General features: G+C 43.7%; 1 protein-coding gene across 2 annotated transcripts; it reads left to right on the forward strand.

Annotated features, from left to right (window-relative positions):
* The first annotated feature begins 1,497 nt into the window (after positions 1–1,497).
* On the forward strand, positions 1,498–14,892 carry LOC108672852. Of its 2 annotated transcripts, none has more exons than XM_047884396.1 (15): positions 1,498–1,767; positions 2,307–2,501; positions 2,879–3,159; positions 4,115–4,231; positions 5,028–5,163; positions 5,988–6,935; positions 7,267–7,458; positions 7,623–7,692; positions 10,046–10,123; positions 10,520–10,637; positions 10,900–12,106; positions 12,328–12,543; positions 12,925–13,072; positions 13,375–13,562; positions 14,641–14,892. In XM_047884396.1, exons 1-15 carry the CDS (start codon positions 1,594–1,596, stop codon positions 14,815–14,817), a joined length of 4,245 nt encoding a protein of 1,414 aa, XP_047740352.1. In that variant the 5' UTR covers positions 1,498–1,593; the 3' UTR covers positions 14,818–14,892. The 2 variants fall into 2 exon arrangements, with proteins under 2 accessions (XP_047740352.1, XP_018016094.1); XM_018160605.2 differs by having other exon boundaries at positions 7,270–7,458.
* Positions 14,893–15,206: the final 314 nt, after the last annotated feature.

The raw sequence follows: 15,206 nt of genomic DNA on the forward strand, positions 1-15,206 counted from the left end.
ATGGGTCACTTCTCCCTGTTGTTGTTAGTTGCACAGGACTGCTGCTTGGTGGCAGCTCCGGGGGAGGAAGGAGTGGAGGTTCCACTCCAAAGATGTCAGAGAAGAATGGGAGAGATGACAGGAAGGCTGCAGTTGGTCCAGGGTTAGGCCAGAGGTCCAGTGGGGTCAGCAAGGTGGGATGCAATGGGCAGCTGATGAGGTGATGTGGTCCATTGCGCCACACTCAGGGCAGAGAGGGCTATAAGCAGCTCCAATACAGGCAAGGTACAAGCAAGTTGAGCTCTGATATGTAGCCAGAGCGGAGCTGGGAAAGGGTGCTTCTGGCTACCCTGGGGAGGGATAGCTTGCTGGATGAGACAGAGGGGGCAGGTGTTGGCAACACCTTGCTAGGAGCTGCTGATGCCAGGTAAGAGAAGACAGCAGAGCTGTGCAGGGTGCTAAAGGCAGTGGAGTAGGAGTCGGAGGGGGGGGGGAGAGATCCCTCCACCAGCAGTTGAGAGACCAAAGGGAGGAAACGGGCCTGAAGCGTGTGCTTCATGGGACAGGACCCCGATGTCTGGATGATGATGGGGTAGCTGGGATGGTGTGGTCCAAGGGCGCTGGCAAGGTAGGTACTGTGAGCAGAGGAGAGAGAGGTGGTCGGCCAAAGGTAAGACCTCAGCTTTGCTGTGCAGATGGGAAGTGGAGGCCATTTGAAGAGATCCCGTGGCTATGCGGAGGACAGAGTTTTGAATAGTTTGCAGTGTAGAGATTGCCAAAGGAGAGGCGTTAGGGAACCATACTGGGGCAGCATAGGTGATTAGAGATTTGATAAGGGCCTTGAAAGTCACCAAGAGGGTTTCCTTCTGCTGACCCCAGCTGGTTCTGGCAAGGGATTTGAGGATGTTGAGGTGCAGACGGGCTCTCTGGCATATTGCATCAATGTGTGGAGAGAAAGTGAAGTGGAGGTCAGAAGTGACTCCTAGGATCTTTGGGATCTGACAGAGTGGAAGGACCGGCCCCTCCCAGCTGACTTGAGGGTCTGTTTATGATTGATGGGTGTCAGAGGTGAAAAGGGTAGTGTGGGATTTGGGGATAGATACCAATGAGCCCATGCCACCACATTGGAGGAGTGGGAGGAGAGGACTGCAGACGCGTCAGCAATCTGCATGGCCCCCACAGCAGCTGTGAAGACACTTCTTCCTCATTCAATTAGGAAGAAATAATTTTTTAATATCTGCTCAATATTTCAGGTTGACTGATATAAGTTGTAGATACTTACTTTAAATAATTTTTCATACTTTGTAAACTTTTATATATGATATCATTAGGAATTGTCTAACTTTGAACACTCTTAAGTTAAGTATGTATGCTGGCAACTTAATCTCTGACTTTATATCGAAGTTCACTTTACCTCAAATTTCAATAGACAGTAGTTTCAAGATGTAGAAACAAAATTATAAGAATTAACTAAGTCTATCAGACTGAATATTCAACATCTCTTGTTCCCAATTTCAGATTGGCAGCTATAAGGAAATTGCAGATAATCAAAATATGACAGCAATAAAAGAGCATAATATTAAGTTTCACTTATTCTAGACAAGACATTCTAAAATGCCTTTCAAGTTACCGTTCACAAAGACTCGTCACTACAATGTTGTATCTCGTTCTGTGCTGGTCGTGTGTGTTGAGTTGCTGGATAGCAGCACACTTGAGTGCACACTCTCTGCTGACTCCACTGGTCAGCACTGCCTTCACAATGTTGCTCAGAGGATTGGCCTTGGGCAGGTGAGCCATTACTGGATTTTAGTGTTGACGTGGAAGTAAAAGTAAGAAATGGCTTTAAAAATTTACAAATGTGCTTCATCTATGAAGTTTGGTTTAGGTTAAGTATCAGCTGTTAGGGTTATAAACCATAATGTTTTTAAAATTGTGAGTAGTGTTATCAGTGCCAAAAATTTTAATTGTTTTGATGGTACTCTAGTCAACCATGATGATTGACAAATATTTCTCTGTCTAGATGATGGGTGTGTATCAGAAGAATATGCAGAAATTTTTTGACTTGAAATCTCTGTTAGGTACTCGTATAAAGTATGCACAACAAAAACCCATTCCTATCACTAGCAGGATCAATTATTTTAGAATTTAGTTTAGAACTTAGGTTTTATTAATATTTTAATCTATATTATTTGTACATCATTTCCAACAAGGTACATAACTCTTGAACACAATGGAAATGTTATCACTAAGTATGTGGAGAGTTATTGCTTTATATTTTAATGTACACTAATATTAGCTAATTAAATAATGAACTCGTACATTTGCAGCCTGAGTTCTTTGGGCTACGTTACATGTCCAAGAGGCCTTACCCCAAAGTTCGGTGGGTGGAACTGGACCGTCCTCTCAAGAAACAGCTTGATAAATTTGCCCAGAGTCCCGCCCTCACTCTCTCGGTGCTCTACTACATACATGACGTGGGCCTACTTCATGATGATACTACGCGCTCACACTTCTTCATGCAGGTTACTTTTTTTTGAGTTCCTTTTACAAAAAACTATGAATAACTTGTAGAGCAGTCGTTTTGCATTCCCTTAGGATACGATGTGATATCATTTTTACTGAAGTTGCAAGCAGTCTAGACGCATTTTCTTTGTGGGTGCATTAATTAATCTTTTTCATCTACTTTGAATGCCGCTAACGTCCCCTCAGCACTTCAGTTGCTGGCTTTCAATAGAAACGATCTATTGTGTAAATAAAACTGAACAACAACTTTCAAGCACAATCGAAACAGCTTCGTACATACCATGTTGTAATCCAACGCTGCAAATCGTAGTTCTGACCATTAGGTGAAGTAAGGTATTACGCAAGGTAATGAATACACTTAATTTCATATGTGCAGGTAAAACAAGACGTGCTGGACGGTAAGTTGCGCTGCAACTACGAGCAGGCCGTGTTACTGGCCTCCTACAGCCTGCAAGCAGAGTTAGGTGACCACCAGCAAGACCGCCACACTCCTGAATATCTGAAAGACTTCGTAGTGCTGCCTAAACTGCCTAGTCTGAGTGAGCCTGAGGTCACGGTGCTGCTCGAGCTCGCCGTGTGGCAGTATGCTTCCCTCAGGGGCCTCGCACAGTCTCTGGCTGAGACCTACTATATCCTCGAGGCGCAGCGGCTGGAAGGGTCTGTTGAAAGCCCCTGCTTCATTCCTATCATGATTAGACTAACAAGTTTTATCTTGTGTAGTAGTATATTTGTCAATTTTTTCGTGTATGTGTCTGTATGTGTTTGAAGTCTGATGCCTCCATTATTTCTGGCGATGCGCGTTTCCAAGATATTTCCAGATAAGGAAATTTCATTTTTGTGGGAGAAAAGGAGAGGATTGGCTCTAAAACTGATGCTAAAATATTGCAATTGGTAATGATAAATGTAGTAACTTGAAAGAAGGAAAATAGGAGTACTAGCCAATGTACTAAAATGTGCGTTTGAAGGGGTCTTCATTTAATTAGAAGACATAACCTCCATAATTATTCACGGAAATGAGCACAGTGGGAATGACGGGATTTATGATGACAGGATTCCAAAATAACAGTTCTTAACAATCCCGGGCTACACCGAGCCACCTGTAATCTATTACGGGACGCATTTCTAGTTGCAACTAATTATTCTTTGTGTGAATTCTCTGCTTCTTAGGAGATAAATTAGTTTAACAATTGCTGCATGATTTTAGCGTGAGCTGAATGGATTGTGTCGTGTCTGAATTTTATATCTGAGTTTACTATCGCGCAAAAAATGTTCTCAGTCGTTCTATGAGCTAGATAAATAGTTTTATATAACTGTTTAAATCTAAATATTATTATTATGCGACCAATCGTAACCTAATAATTTTTGTCTTTGATGCTGCTTGAAGGAGAGTGACTGGTGGGTATTTTCGTTGTAATTCCATGGACATTAAAATGAAATAATTCTGAAATAAAATTTAATTTAGTTAATCTCTAATGATATAATCCTAATATACCTTGATATCTATTGTAGATAGGCAGATTTTGTAAATCGTGTCAAACAAATCTCATGAATCTAATCATTGCAAATTGCTTTGACATTTGTATCGCTAAGTTCACGCTGTACTCGTGTTCAGGTACGGGCAGGAGACGTTCATGGCTCGTGACGAGCGTGGCAGCGAGGTGTACCTGGGGGCGTCCCTCGTGGGAGTCACAGTGCGCCCTGCGTCAGGCCACTCCGTCACCACCCTCAGGTGCACGCGAGCTCTTGCGCTTTATTTCATTTTTCAAACAATTATTCCAAGTCTACCTCCAAAGTTCATTGTTTCAAGTTTCTCCTGTTATTTACTGATAATATATATTATCACGAGTATCAACTCCTTCTTAGACTTAAGTTATTATCGTAAATGACTGGTGATCAATTCTCTGTGCAACTTGCCGGACAATTATTCTCGTAATAAGTGTATTACTCTCAATATACGAATATACTCTACCACGCATGATATTAATGCCATGATGTTCACCTTTATCTAATGCAACTACCTTCAAAAAGCTTTGTAGCTATTTGAATATCAAATAGTATATAAATACAGACTATACGTAGATATTATGGCGATTGCATGGGCAACTTGAAATCCAAGAATCGTTATAAAATCAAATGTGCGTCACGCTTCTTGGTATGCAATGCAGCAATAGAGCAGTGGTGCGCCGTCCAAGCGATGCGCGAGCCTTTCCCTGATCATGTACGATATGAAGTAGGCAGTGTTTCACTTACGAACGATGATTGTTTGCTGCCAAAACATCGTTGTGCTACGATTTGCAACTGTCGATACGCCCTTCTTACATTATTCTAGCTTCCAACCGTTAGATCTAAACGGCACCTTTACGTATTAAGATAAAAATTGGTGAATAATGTTGGTGAATATACAACTAATCGTGCATGTTAGCTCCTAATATATAGTATTAGTTGTACGCGATGGTACTTACTGGAACGCGGCCACAGTACGTAAGTTTCCAGTACTGTTCAGAGGTTAAAGTTTTGGCTTGCAGGTGGAACGACATCAGCAACCTGGTGAACCTGAAGCGGGCGTTCGCCATCGAGTGCCCTAAGAGCAGTCGCACGTTCCAGTTCACCTTCGATGAGCCTGATGCAGCCAAGTACATCTGGAAGATGTGCGTCAAGCAGGTTGGTGTCTTGCAGACTACAGTCGTCTCGCTCATTGATTCATTTTCACGCGTCAGTGATCCTCGCTAATTTCTTTGACATCACTACTCTCAAGTTCGCATAACCAGCTTCTTTGAGTATCTTAAAACGCTGACCTGTTCACAAGATTGTGTTGTGTCATTTTGCCAGTTTTTTCGTTGGCGAACTGATATTATTGTTTGATGATCTGATAAATTATTTGGTTAATATAATCTTCTGAGGACCACAGTTGTTTTTTCTCCGAATGACTTTAAGCTGACATGGAAAGGAATAAATAACGAGCCGTGTACTTATTATAAATTACTATAGATAGGTTTACAGAATAAATGCACTTGGGATGAGATGGAGTTTACGACATTACGTGTTGAATGCCGGAGTCGAGAGGGTGGACGTAGTTGGCGCGTCTAGAGTTAGCTGCGAATGACTGCAGAAGCAGCCTGGCGATCAGCTCGAATAGCTTATATATGCTGAAACCCTTCATGTGACGTCACAGAAGGTGACGTAAGAGAGACTAATGACATCATGGGCGATGACGCTCTGACTGTTGTGTTCATTCTTAGACAAGGGGCTGACGCATCGCATTTTTGCCCATTAGTTCAACCCATATGTTCAGCTCAATTAGACTTACGCCACGACGATAAATAGGAAAACAACTGCACTACTGTAAAACTTTTTTAATGGGTGGCTAAGTTATTTTAGGCATGCCAGTTGACTGATTTTGCGCGCAATAAGTTATTGTGAAAGTCTGGTGTTGAATCACCGGCTATGATTAATTAATAATGTTCCCCCCGCCTTCTCATGGGCAGCACACGTTCTTCAAACGCAACCAAGAGCTGCTGGAGCGCTCACTTGAGGAGGCTGCGAGTGGCAGCGAAGGAGGAGGGCTGAGTGGGGAGATGGACAAAGCTGGCGGGGAAGGAAAAGTTTCTGTTCGAGGCCTGACTATTCCCGACCTGCAGCAGTCTGTTATGTCAGCTACAGTTCCTCCTCAACTGTTGGATCCTGATCAACTGAGCTACCATCAATCTGGGCGCCACGCTGAGCGCCAGCTCGAGCAACATTGCAGGTTGCAGACGCTGCATTACATGGCGAGCCCCCGGGCAATGGCAGCTCATCAAGACCATCACCTGCTGCAGGAGAGCCGTGTTAACGCACAGCAGCAGCAGCAGCAGCTATACGCTAGCCGAGCTAATTCCAGCGCTGGTGCCGCATCCATGCAAGACTACTATGACTCACGATACTCTGTCGTCAGTACCGCCACGGATACGACCATGAACCCTGTTGCTTCTGGAAGTCAATACATTGGCAACCCAAGTGCAACACGCGCTGTCTTCAGCGCAGCCTCGCTCAACTCAAGCCGCGATGAGAGCGCGTCGCAGCTGAAGCGCCTCGATGCCTCTAACCCGTCCCTGTACCGCCCGCCGGATCTCCTGCATGCCATGGACGTGCCTTACCACACGAGACCGCCTCCCGGCGACCTGTCGTCGTTGCACTTGCAGCAGCAGCATCACTATCTCTTGTACAACTCTAATCCAAATCTGCCTTCTGCTGAGCCTGAGTTCAACCTAAGCTTTCGCCGCGCCCTCTTGCCGGAATACCGCCAAGCCCCCGACTACCACAGCGTGTGTCGCGCCGTCAGTATTCGAGCGGCGGTGGTGGGTGGCGGGGATGGTGGTGGTGTGGGGACACGGATGCCCTTCTCCCTGCACAGCACCTACAGCACGCCCGACCTGCAGACCGCTGCAGCGCTCGAGGTCGGTGGTGCCATTCTCGTCCTCTCTTTCAACTTTCTAAATAAATAAATTTACTCTCTCTAAATGTCGCATCGCCCAAGCTTTGTGTGTTCTGTTACGAATAATGGCAACGTTCTTTCGCACAGAATTTCAAACCTGTAATCGACGCATGTACTAATGTACCACTTCTTTCTTAAGTATTTTCAGGACGACGATGAATTAACATTTTCTATTTAATTTAATTATCAGAATAGTTTATTGTAAGCCTCCTAGACTAATGCGTGAGATCAGGCCTTAACTCTGAGCTGCGTGTATGTCAAATGTAGAATCATTGTATTAGTGTCGTGTCCAGCAGGTGGGAAGGAGAGGGCTGTACAGGGAGGAGGTGGCAGAGCTGCAGTACAGACCACCGCCCCCTTACCCCGCTGTGCGCCTACACCTGCCGCAGGAACAGCGTCTTGCTGGCTACTCGAAGAGCACCAGCTCCAGCAGTCCTGATCTTGTGGCGGCGGCCGCGGCTGCATCAGTTCCTCAGCCTCATTTTGTAAGAGATTTTTCCTCTCATTACAAATTAAGGCCCCGTCTACCTATTAGAGCTGTAAATGATTACCTGCGCACTATTGTTTCAATAATTAAGCTGCATAATATCGTACCTTCCACTGCTAAGGTGTGAAGTATAAAATGTCTCAAATGACGCGTGCTGTGCAGGGCATGAGCGAGGCCCTGGGAGGCAGCTGGTCGCACCTGAGCTCCGCCTCTCAGCAGCCACCTGCAGCAAGTGGGTGTTAGTTTGTCGCTCCTGCGATGCACATGGGGCTATGCAAGATGACGGATATTTTTTTGTTGCACGTAGCCAGCATTAACATGTCATTTATTTATGGTTGTTGAGTAAGCTCTGGAGTTAACATTTCTAATCAGCCTTTTCCACTTGAGTGGCTGAAATTTTCGTGGCAGCAGCTGCGTAAAGTCGCTTTATAGTTCGTGTCTCTGTTTATTACTATTGTTACCATGTCTATCAACGTCTTATGCTACCGAATTTATTTTTTGGTTTTCGTGGATTTTTATCGATTACCAGCCATTGTTTTCTTACCTCCAAACTTTTTCATAACTAAAAAACATTATCTTTAAAAATTTTGGCTGTGATCTTCAATATTGGACTTTAGAAAAGAGTTACCAGCAATGAAAATTTCAATTGATTCGTTTGGTATTCTATCAGACAATAGAAGTTCTGAAAACGCTCTTCAAGTGAAGTAAAGATAATGTTCGTGATTTAATCTTCATACACTGTTTAAACATTGAGAATTCAGTGGAAATTGTGACCATGGTGCTTCGGCATAATTCACTTTTTGAGTTAGTTGAATTTCTGCAAATATCTGAGTACGGAGACAATTAGCCCTGTTCTGCTGGACGAGTTCATACCTTTTCGTGTCTTTAGTTGCGTTCTTTAATCCAATTTATGATGCGTACATCGGAATATTTAAAGCTAGAGTCTTGTTCAATTTGGATCTAAATAACAACCCAACCTACGATTCACATATCGTACGGATTAAGTGTGTCTAAATTGATTGTGACTGTACATTATCTTGACTTTAATTAATTTTTTTTTTCGACACTTAATTAACCTCTTTTTTTATTGATAAATCACTGATAAATTGGACATAGATGAACTCGATCATCATTTCTATTCAAGTTTTCTCCGCGATAGTACATAGTCAGCAATGGTACAGCATCCCGCTCGCTATCCACACGAATGTCACAATACTCGTGAGCTGCACGTACGTTAGGAATAGTTCGGTATTTCTTGATGTTAGTTGTTATTTACGATTAATTTGGATGTCGTTTTCTGGAATGATTTGAAAATGCATTGAATGTCACGTCTCATTCTACTCTGCATGAGATATATGAGAAGTGTTGTAGACTTGATGAAATATCGTTAAGCATTTGATGAATTGTTTGCATGTACAGTTACTTAAAATCCCCAGGGTGCATGCCCCGTAAGTTGCCCGGTTTGAGGCTTCTTTATAATGCGTGTGACTATAACGTTGTAAAGGAATCAGGACTCACTCCAGTGATCCAAGTGAAGCTTGGGAGATCCCAAATTACGGTCCCTGAGTTAGTCCAGCCAATTGGGTTCACAGCCACTCGAACCCAACCAAACCTTGCCAAGGGAGGTGATAGAAACGCGACAGACTCTTAGACATATACTTAATAATTGGTAATCTAAATGAAGGCCCAGATGCAGGTAGGGCTCCGTGAAGCAGGTAAGGCTCCGTGAAGCAGGCAAGGCTCCGTGAAGCAGGCAAGGCTCCGTGAAGCAGGCAAGGCTCCTTGAAGCAGGCAAGGCTCCGTGAAGCAGGCAAGGTAACAAGGTAACTCCAGAGCCAGAGACTAAGTATTTGACCGTAGTTCACTGTGACCGTCTAACTGCAGATATGGACAATGCTGCTCAAGGCAGGTAAACTAACAGGAATCGCAAGTCTGACTTACCGAAGGCGGAAGACTATCAGAGCGCCGACCACCCCCCACGAGTTCTGAAGAGACAATTAACAACAGCGGAGACCTGCGGCTAGTAATTAGCTATAATGACGTTGCGCTGTTGCCATATCAGATGGATTTCCCTGACAAACGTCTGTCTAGTATCTCATTGATATCACCACCTAATGCATCGCTCGTAAATTAGAACAAATGCATTTGAAAGAAAATTTCTGGCCTAGACACAGAATTTAGTGTTCTCACTTACATTTTTAGATTATACACTTCCTCTATTTTCCTATTAGTTTTTTGGGGTCTGTATTCGCCCGCTAAAAATAAATGTTCAGGCCCAGGTGATATCCTTTAAAAATAAGTATCCTGGATACGCGCTTCAACAGCCCCTATATATTTGTGGTGCCAGGCTTCAAACACACAAACTCTGACAAATATATGTATAAGATCATGACAGAGTGACAGTGGAGGATGAATTCTACAACTTCGGTTTGCGCCTTTAATTTTCAAAATTCCGAGAAAGACTGGTTCATAGGTACATCTTCAAATTGATCTTATTTGCGTCACCTGCACCAGTAATTTTTCTTTAAATCTTATTTGTATTTCCATCAGCCGTGTTGTAAATGAAGTTTTATTTGTTCATGCAGGACGCGGGCTGTCACGCACGTACGAGAATCTTTGTGATCTCGATGACGTTGTGCTGAGCTTACGCAATCACATGGCTGGTGAGTGGTCGCTTCATCCAACTCACTTGACTTCACTGTGCGCTTAGTGCACAACCGGGGAGATTCTCGAACAATTACTTCGGTTTTCCTGTAAATTATGTTTTTAGGTTCATTAATATTCTCATAGTCATCATAAAATTTATCTTTCGTTTCTGTTCGTCTTTTTTCTAGTACTTGAAGGAAACATTTGTGTTTGGTCATTTATCGACGAGAGTGTAGATAATTTTTCCTCAACTTGGTATGTGACCGAATTCTCTCCAGAAACGCAGGGTAGTTCAACTCAGCCTACATGATTATTGCAGGCAGCCTGGCAAAGTGGCATAGTCTGTGATTTAATTTATTTGAGGAGAAATATAGTTAGCGGTCGGGTGTTTGTGACGAGTATTTGTGTTGAAGGCAACAACACGAGCGAGTTCTTGCACTCGTTCTCCTCCCTCGGCGCCCTCAACGACTCAGGGTCTACCGACTGCCTCTCGCCGACCCCTGCTGTTTATCGCCTCCAGCACACCGCTCGGTTCGTCCACTCATTATATTATTCGCTACACTCAATATTTGTTCTCCATCCCTTGGCCCTTTTTCTAAAATTAGGTGCTCACGTACAGTGATTATTATGTTTAGTTAGGTTTATTTGTCATTTATTTCGTGTTTTTTTCCGAAATAAAATTCAAATTGTCTGAATTAATTATCGAATCTGTTCATCGAAATGTTGGTACAGTAATGATGCTTTTTATTACCGGTCTTATTGGTACTAAATGTAAACATTTATGGTTGTTCAGCAACAGTCGAGCCGTGAGTGCTGAGGAAGAAGCTGAGCCTATCTACCAAAACGTGTTGGCGTACTCACCTCAACCACAACAACAAATAGCAACCACGCAGAGCAAGTGTCTTGTCTACAACCAGGACCAACTGCAGAAACTGTTAGACCATCAAGATTGTCTTCAGCAGCAACAACAACAACAACAGCTACATCAGCAAAAACAACAGCAGCAACTACATCATCATCAGCAGCAGCAGCAACACCACCACCAACAACAACAACAGCAGCAGCTGCAACAACAACAACAGCAGCAACAGTACAGGGCACTCTCAGGGGCAGTGACTGGCACGACGTCAGCGCTCGTGCACCGCAGTTCTTCACAATGCGTTCAGCTCTTGCAACCCCAGCAACCCGTGACGAAGTCCAATAACTGGTCGAGTGTTGACAGCAAGCCTAATAACTCGAGCTTATCAGTGGTGTCTCATCGACTCAACAAACCTGAACCTGTTGTGACGAACCCGTTGTCCAGCTCCGTGGACTCGACCAAGTCTAGTCCCATGATGGGAAACTCGCACTACAGCTTGAACGCTCCAGTGCGATCGTCTGAATCACTAAATGATATCACATCATCTTCTGCTGCCAACGCGTCTCACGCTGACGGGCATCAGGAACGTAAGGCGTCAGTGCACTCTAATATCGTGACCATTAATCATAATAACTTTACTGCCATTCCTCTGAGTGTATCTTCTGTTGATATCCCAGGCAATGTGACTGCTTGCGATACTAACATGGCAGTCATTTCGCTTTCGTCAAGCCGATTAAGCAAGCTAAATGTTTCGGTTGTAAGCTCAGCTTCCCCTGACCCATCATGTGCTGAATCTCGCAATTCGGCGTCAGTATATCCAGTGCCTGCATCTTCCCAGTCTGTTACTGTTACTCTAGCTTCTGCGTCTTCTGTACCAGCCACAGACCAGGGAAATACAACTGATCTAAACGTGGTTTATGCCCGCAATGTTACTCATAATCACTCGAGTAACGACAAGAAAATTTCTGAAGATCTGCCTTCTGGCCATGAGTCTCCGAGCGGCGCTGTACATCCTAATCCTACAGATGCTTCCTCAAAACCAAGTTCTGTGGCCGCCGCTGCTTCTGCAACCTCCGCACCACAAAACAAGTCACAAAATTCATCAATTTTGTCCCGTATCTATGCTACGCGTGATCCCAGGGTGCGTGATGAAACGGCATCTTCAAAGTTGTATTTAAATCTTCAATAATTAATTAAAGGTCGTGCAATCTTTGAGTTTTTATGTCATGCGTTTATCGTATATCAATTCGTTTCCTGTTAATATATTAGTGAATAAATATTTTCTTATCATTTAGGCACATTATTAACGTGTAGATGCTTGTACGTGAAGGTTGGTTGTTTAATGTTAGCAATGTTTGGCAGGCACGCGTGCTTCAGAACGAGCTTTTGAGCGCTGAACTGCCCATCAAGTTCAGTGGTATTGGCGTGGCCAAAAGTAACGCGGTGTTCTTCAACGAGCGCGGCACTGTGAGCGACATCACGACCGCTGATCTGCCATGCCCCTACCCTGACAACCGAGTGCGGCTCCAGCCTACCTCTGACAACAAGACTGGCTACATCAACGCATCTCATGTCACCGTGAGCGCATGTCTCTTCTCTCACGTTCTTCATTTTTGAGATTAGAAATATCAAGTAGAATCAAACGCTTATCCATCAGAAGTATTGATTATTTTGATTAACTGTATGATCGTGCATTTTTCGTGTTATCCCATTATTTTGTAGCGATGAATTGTAGACACAAGCTGTCAAGTTTCTGTACGATTTGTTCCCTGTTATTGTTCATATTTACGCTTTTAAAGACTGGAATCGTGGCATTTTGTCTACCCCGGATTGCGAAGTCGAGTTACATAAACGTTTGTTTTAGGAGCGTTATACAGCATCAGTGTGTGTTTGCTTGTCGAATATTTTTGATGAGTAATATTAAATGGTTTGCTTGCTTCAACTGCCACTTTGTTGCAGGCGACGGCAGGTCAGAAGCGGCAGTTGTTCTACCTGGTACAGTCGCTGGCAGCAGAGGACACGGTGAACGTGTGGCGCTGCGTGTGGCAGCACGACGTGCGTGTCGTCGTGCTGCTCGCCCGCTGCCCCGCTTTGCTCTCCAAGGCTGGTCAGTCCACGACAAGACATACCGGTACTCATCTAAGATCTTATCACTGATTTAGTATAGTACTATCTGATGTATTCATGTGCAACTGCCTTTGGCATGACAACTGTCTTGGTGGGGTACTTAAAAATAAATTATTATACATGTTGATGTCAATTTTCCTAAGCTGCCTCGTTCAATTTTTGTCAGCTAAAAGGTAATTAAGACTATTTTATAAAGGGCAAATTATACTGTGGCGAGACTCGAGCTTTGGGCCCATAAAAACCGAAGGCCGGTTACAAAATGAACTGCTTCTGGCTGGGCAGAAAGTAAACGAGCATCGAAGACCTCGCGCATTTTATCCTCGCTGAGTCAGCGGCGCCGGCACGCGAAGGAGCAGACGAGCAAGTCTGGGGACGAAGGCGGTGACGCAGGCAGAGGAGATCCTTTGGCTTGTGCCTCGTGCTGCCCCTACTGGCCGCACTTCGACAACACGAGCCTCGAGTGCGGCGCGGTCAGTTCAAAATATTTATAATCTTGTCATTTTGAGCTGACGGCGATCTTGGGTTTCAATTTATTTTCAAAAAACAATTTCTTCTTGATATCATACTCATAATAATGAAAGGTTGCAATCTCAATGTATTGGTTTTGGGGCAAACTTTTATTTGCGTGAAATTTCAAAGCTTCATCGTGCATCGTGACTACGCCCCGAAACACTGTGAATACTGCACCATGTCAGCCTTCAGTGTCTGCACTTGAATTATCTAAGACACTCTTTACTATTTTACGGTACACGATAGCAAATTTTCCTGCAAAAATGTTTTAATTTTAACTTAATCTTAAGGACTATCATAGAAAGCTTCTATTCTTGATTATTAAGAAAATAATTACTCCAATTAGCTGAAAAATTTTCTCATGTTAACAAAAATGGTTGAGTAGCTAAAATGGAAATAGCTAAAGACACGTTCACACGGTGAAGCACGTTCACCGAATCTTTATTTGTGTGGTTTCGTTCCAAGCCCATTTTTTATTCTATCATGAACCCGACGAAAAACCATTTAATTTTTGACAAATCAGTTGGGTTTCGTATATTAACTAAATTTTGGTGCTGAGCATATGTCATGAAATATTAGTTGTGTCAGGCTCTCAAATTTTTATTTTCGTGAAAAAACTTTATTTAAGAACTACATTTAATCGCTATTTTAGCGTCAATTTAAAAACTTGTTTAAGCATATCAGCTCATGAAGAGGCAATCTCTTGCTCAATTTCTGCACAGCTGGATATAAATTTAAACTTATGTAGAAATGTGATAGTTCTACATAAAGAAGATGCAGCGAATCTTTATGGAAGCGTTAGTCACAAAATGACAAAATTTGTAGAGCTTCTGCTGTAATGTGTGTGACCTTAATCTTTCGAATTAAAAATGTTTTTTAAGGCACCTTCTCAATCTAGTATTTGATACACATTTATGTGAGATCACTTCTCATTTCTTTCACTTTCAGCGGGGGAAATAAAGCTCGTTTCAACTTACAGCGTTCTCATTAACTTTTTTTCAATCGCTATTGTTTTCACAATCGTAATCGCATGCGCAGTTCCGCATCTACCGGAGGGACAGCACTCAGTGCGAGGGCTACACCATGAGCAGACTGGAGGTCCACCAGCAGCAGTCCAACGGCGGTAAAACTGCCAAGCGTACAGTGTGGCACATACAGTACATGCACGGTCTGACCAACACCTCCTCCTTCATAGGTGAGTGGTGCACGGCCTGACCAACACCTCGTCCTTCATAGGTGAGTGGTGCACGGCCTGACCAACACCTCGTCCTTCATAGGTGAGTGGTGCACGGCCTGTCTCTTATACACATCTAGATGTGTATAAGAGACAGGGTGTACGCAGTGTCTGCAGTAGCAGTCAGGTGTACGCAGTGTCTGCAGTAGCAGTCAGGTGGTGACAGTGTCTGCAGTAGCAGTCATGTGTACGCAGTGTCTGCAGTAGCAGTCTTCACGCAGTGTCTGCAGCAACAGTCTTCACGCAGTGTCTGCAGCAGCGCACAGTTTCATGTCCTCCGATACGTCGCTGGTAGTTAGTATCGGTCGCACCTTGAACATGTGCGAGTTTTCCCATCGTCCAGCGGCTCTTCATGTCCGATTACATCTTT

The sequence above is a fragment of the Hyalella azteca genome, unplaced genomic scaffold (assembly GCF_000764305.2).
Source record: "Hyalella azteca isolate HAZT.00-mixed unplaced genomic scaffold, Hazt_2.0.2 contig15387, whole genome shotgun sequence".
In the NCBI taxonomy this organism is placed as follows: Eukaryota; Metazoa; Arthropoda; class Malacostraca; order Amphipoda; family Hyalellidae; genus Hyalella; species Hyalella azteca.

What these genes read in the sequence shown, in the direction of transcription:
- LOC108672852 (XM_047884396.1), top strand. Translation starts at nt 1,594, where the DNA reads ATGCCTTTCAAGTTACCGTTCACAAAGACTCGTCACTACAATGTTGTA. An exon ending in GGAAGATGTGCGTCAAGCAG is followed by an intron (nt 5,164 to 5,987) that starts GTTGGTGTCTTG and finishes TCTCATGGGCAG; the next exon opens with CACACGTTCTTCAAACGCAA. An exon ending in ATGCTACGCGTGATCCCAGG is followed by an intron (nt 12,107 to 12,327) that starts GTGCGTGATGAA and finishes AATGTTTGGCAG; the next exon opens with GCACGCGTGCTTCAGAACGA.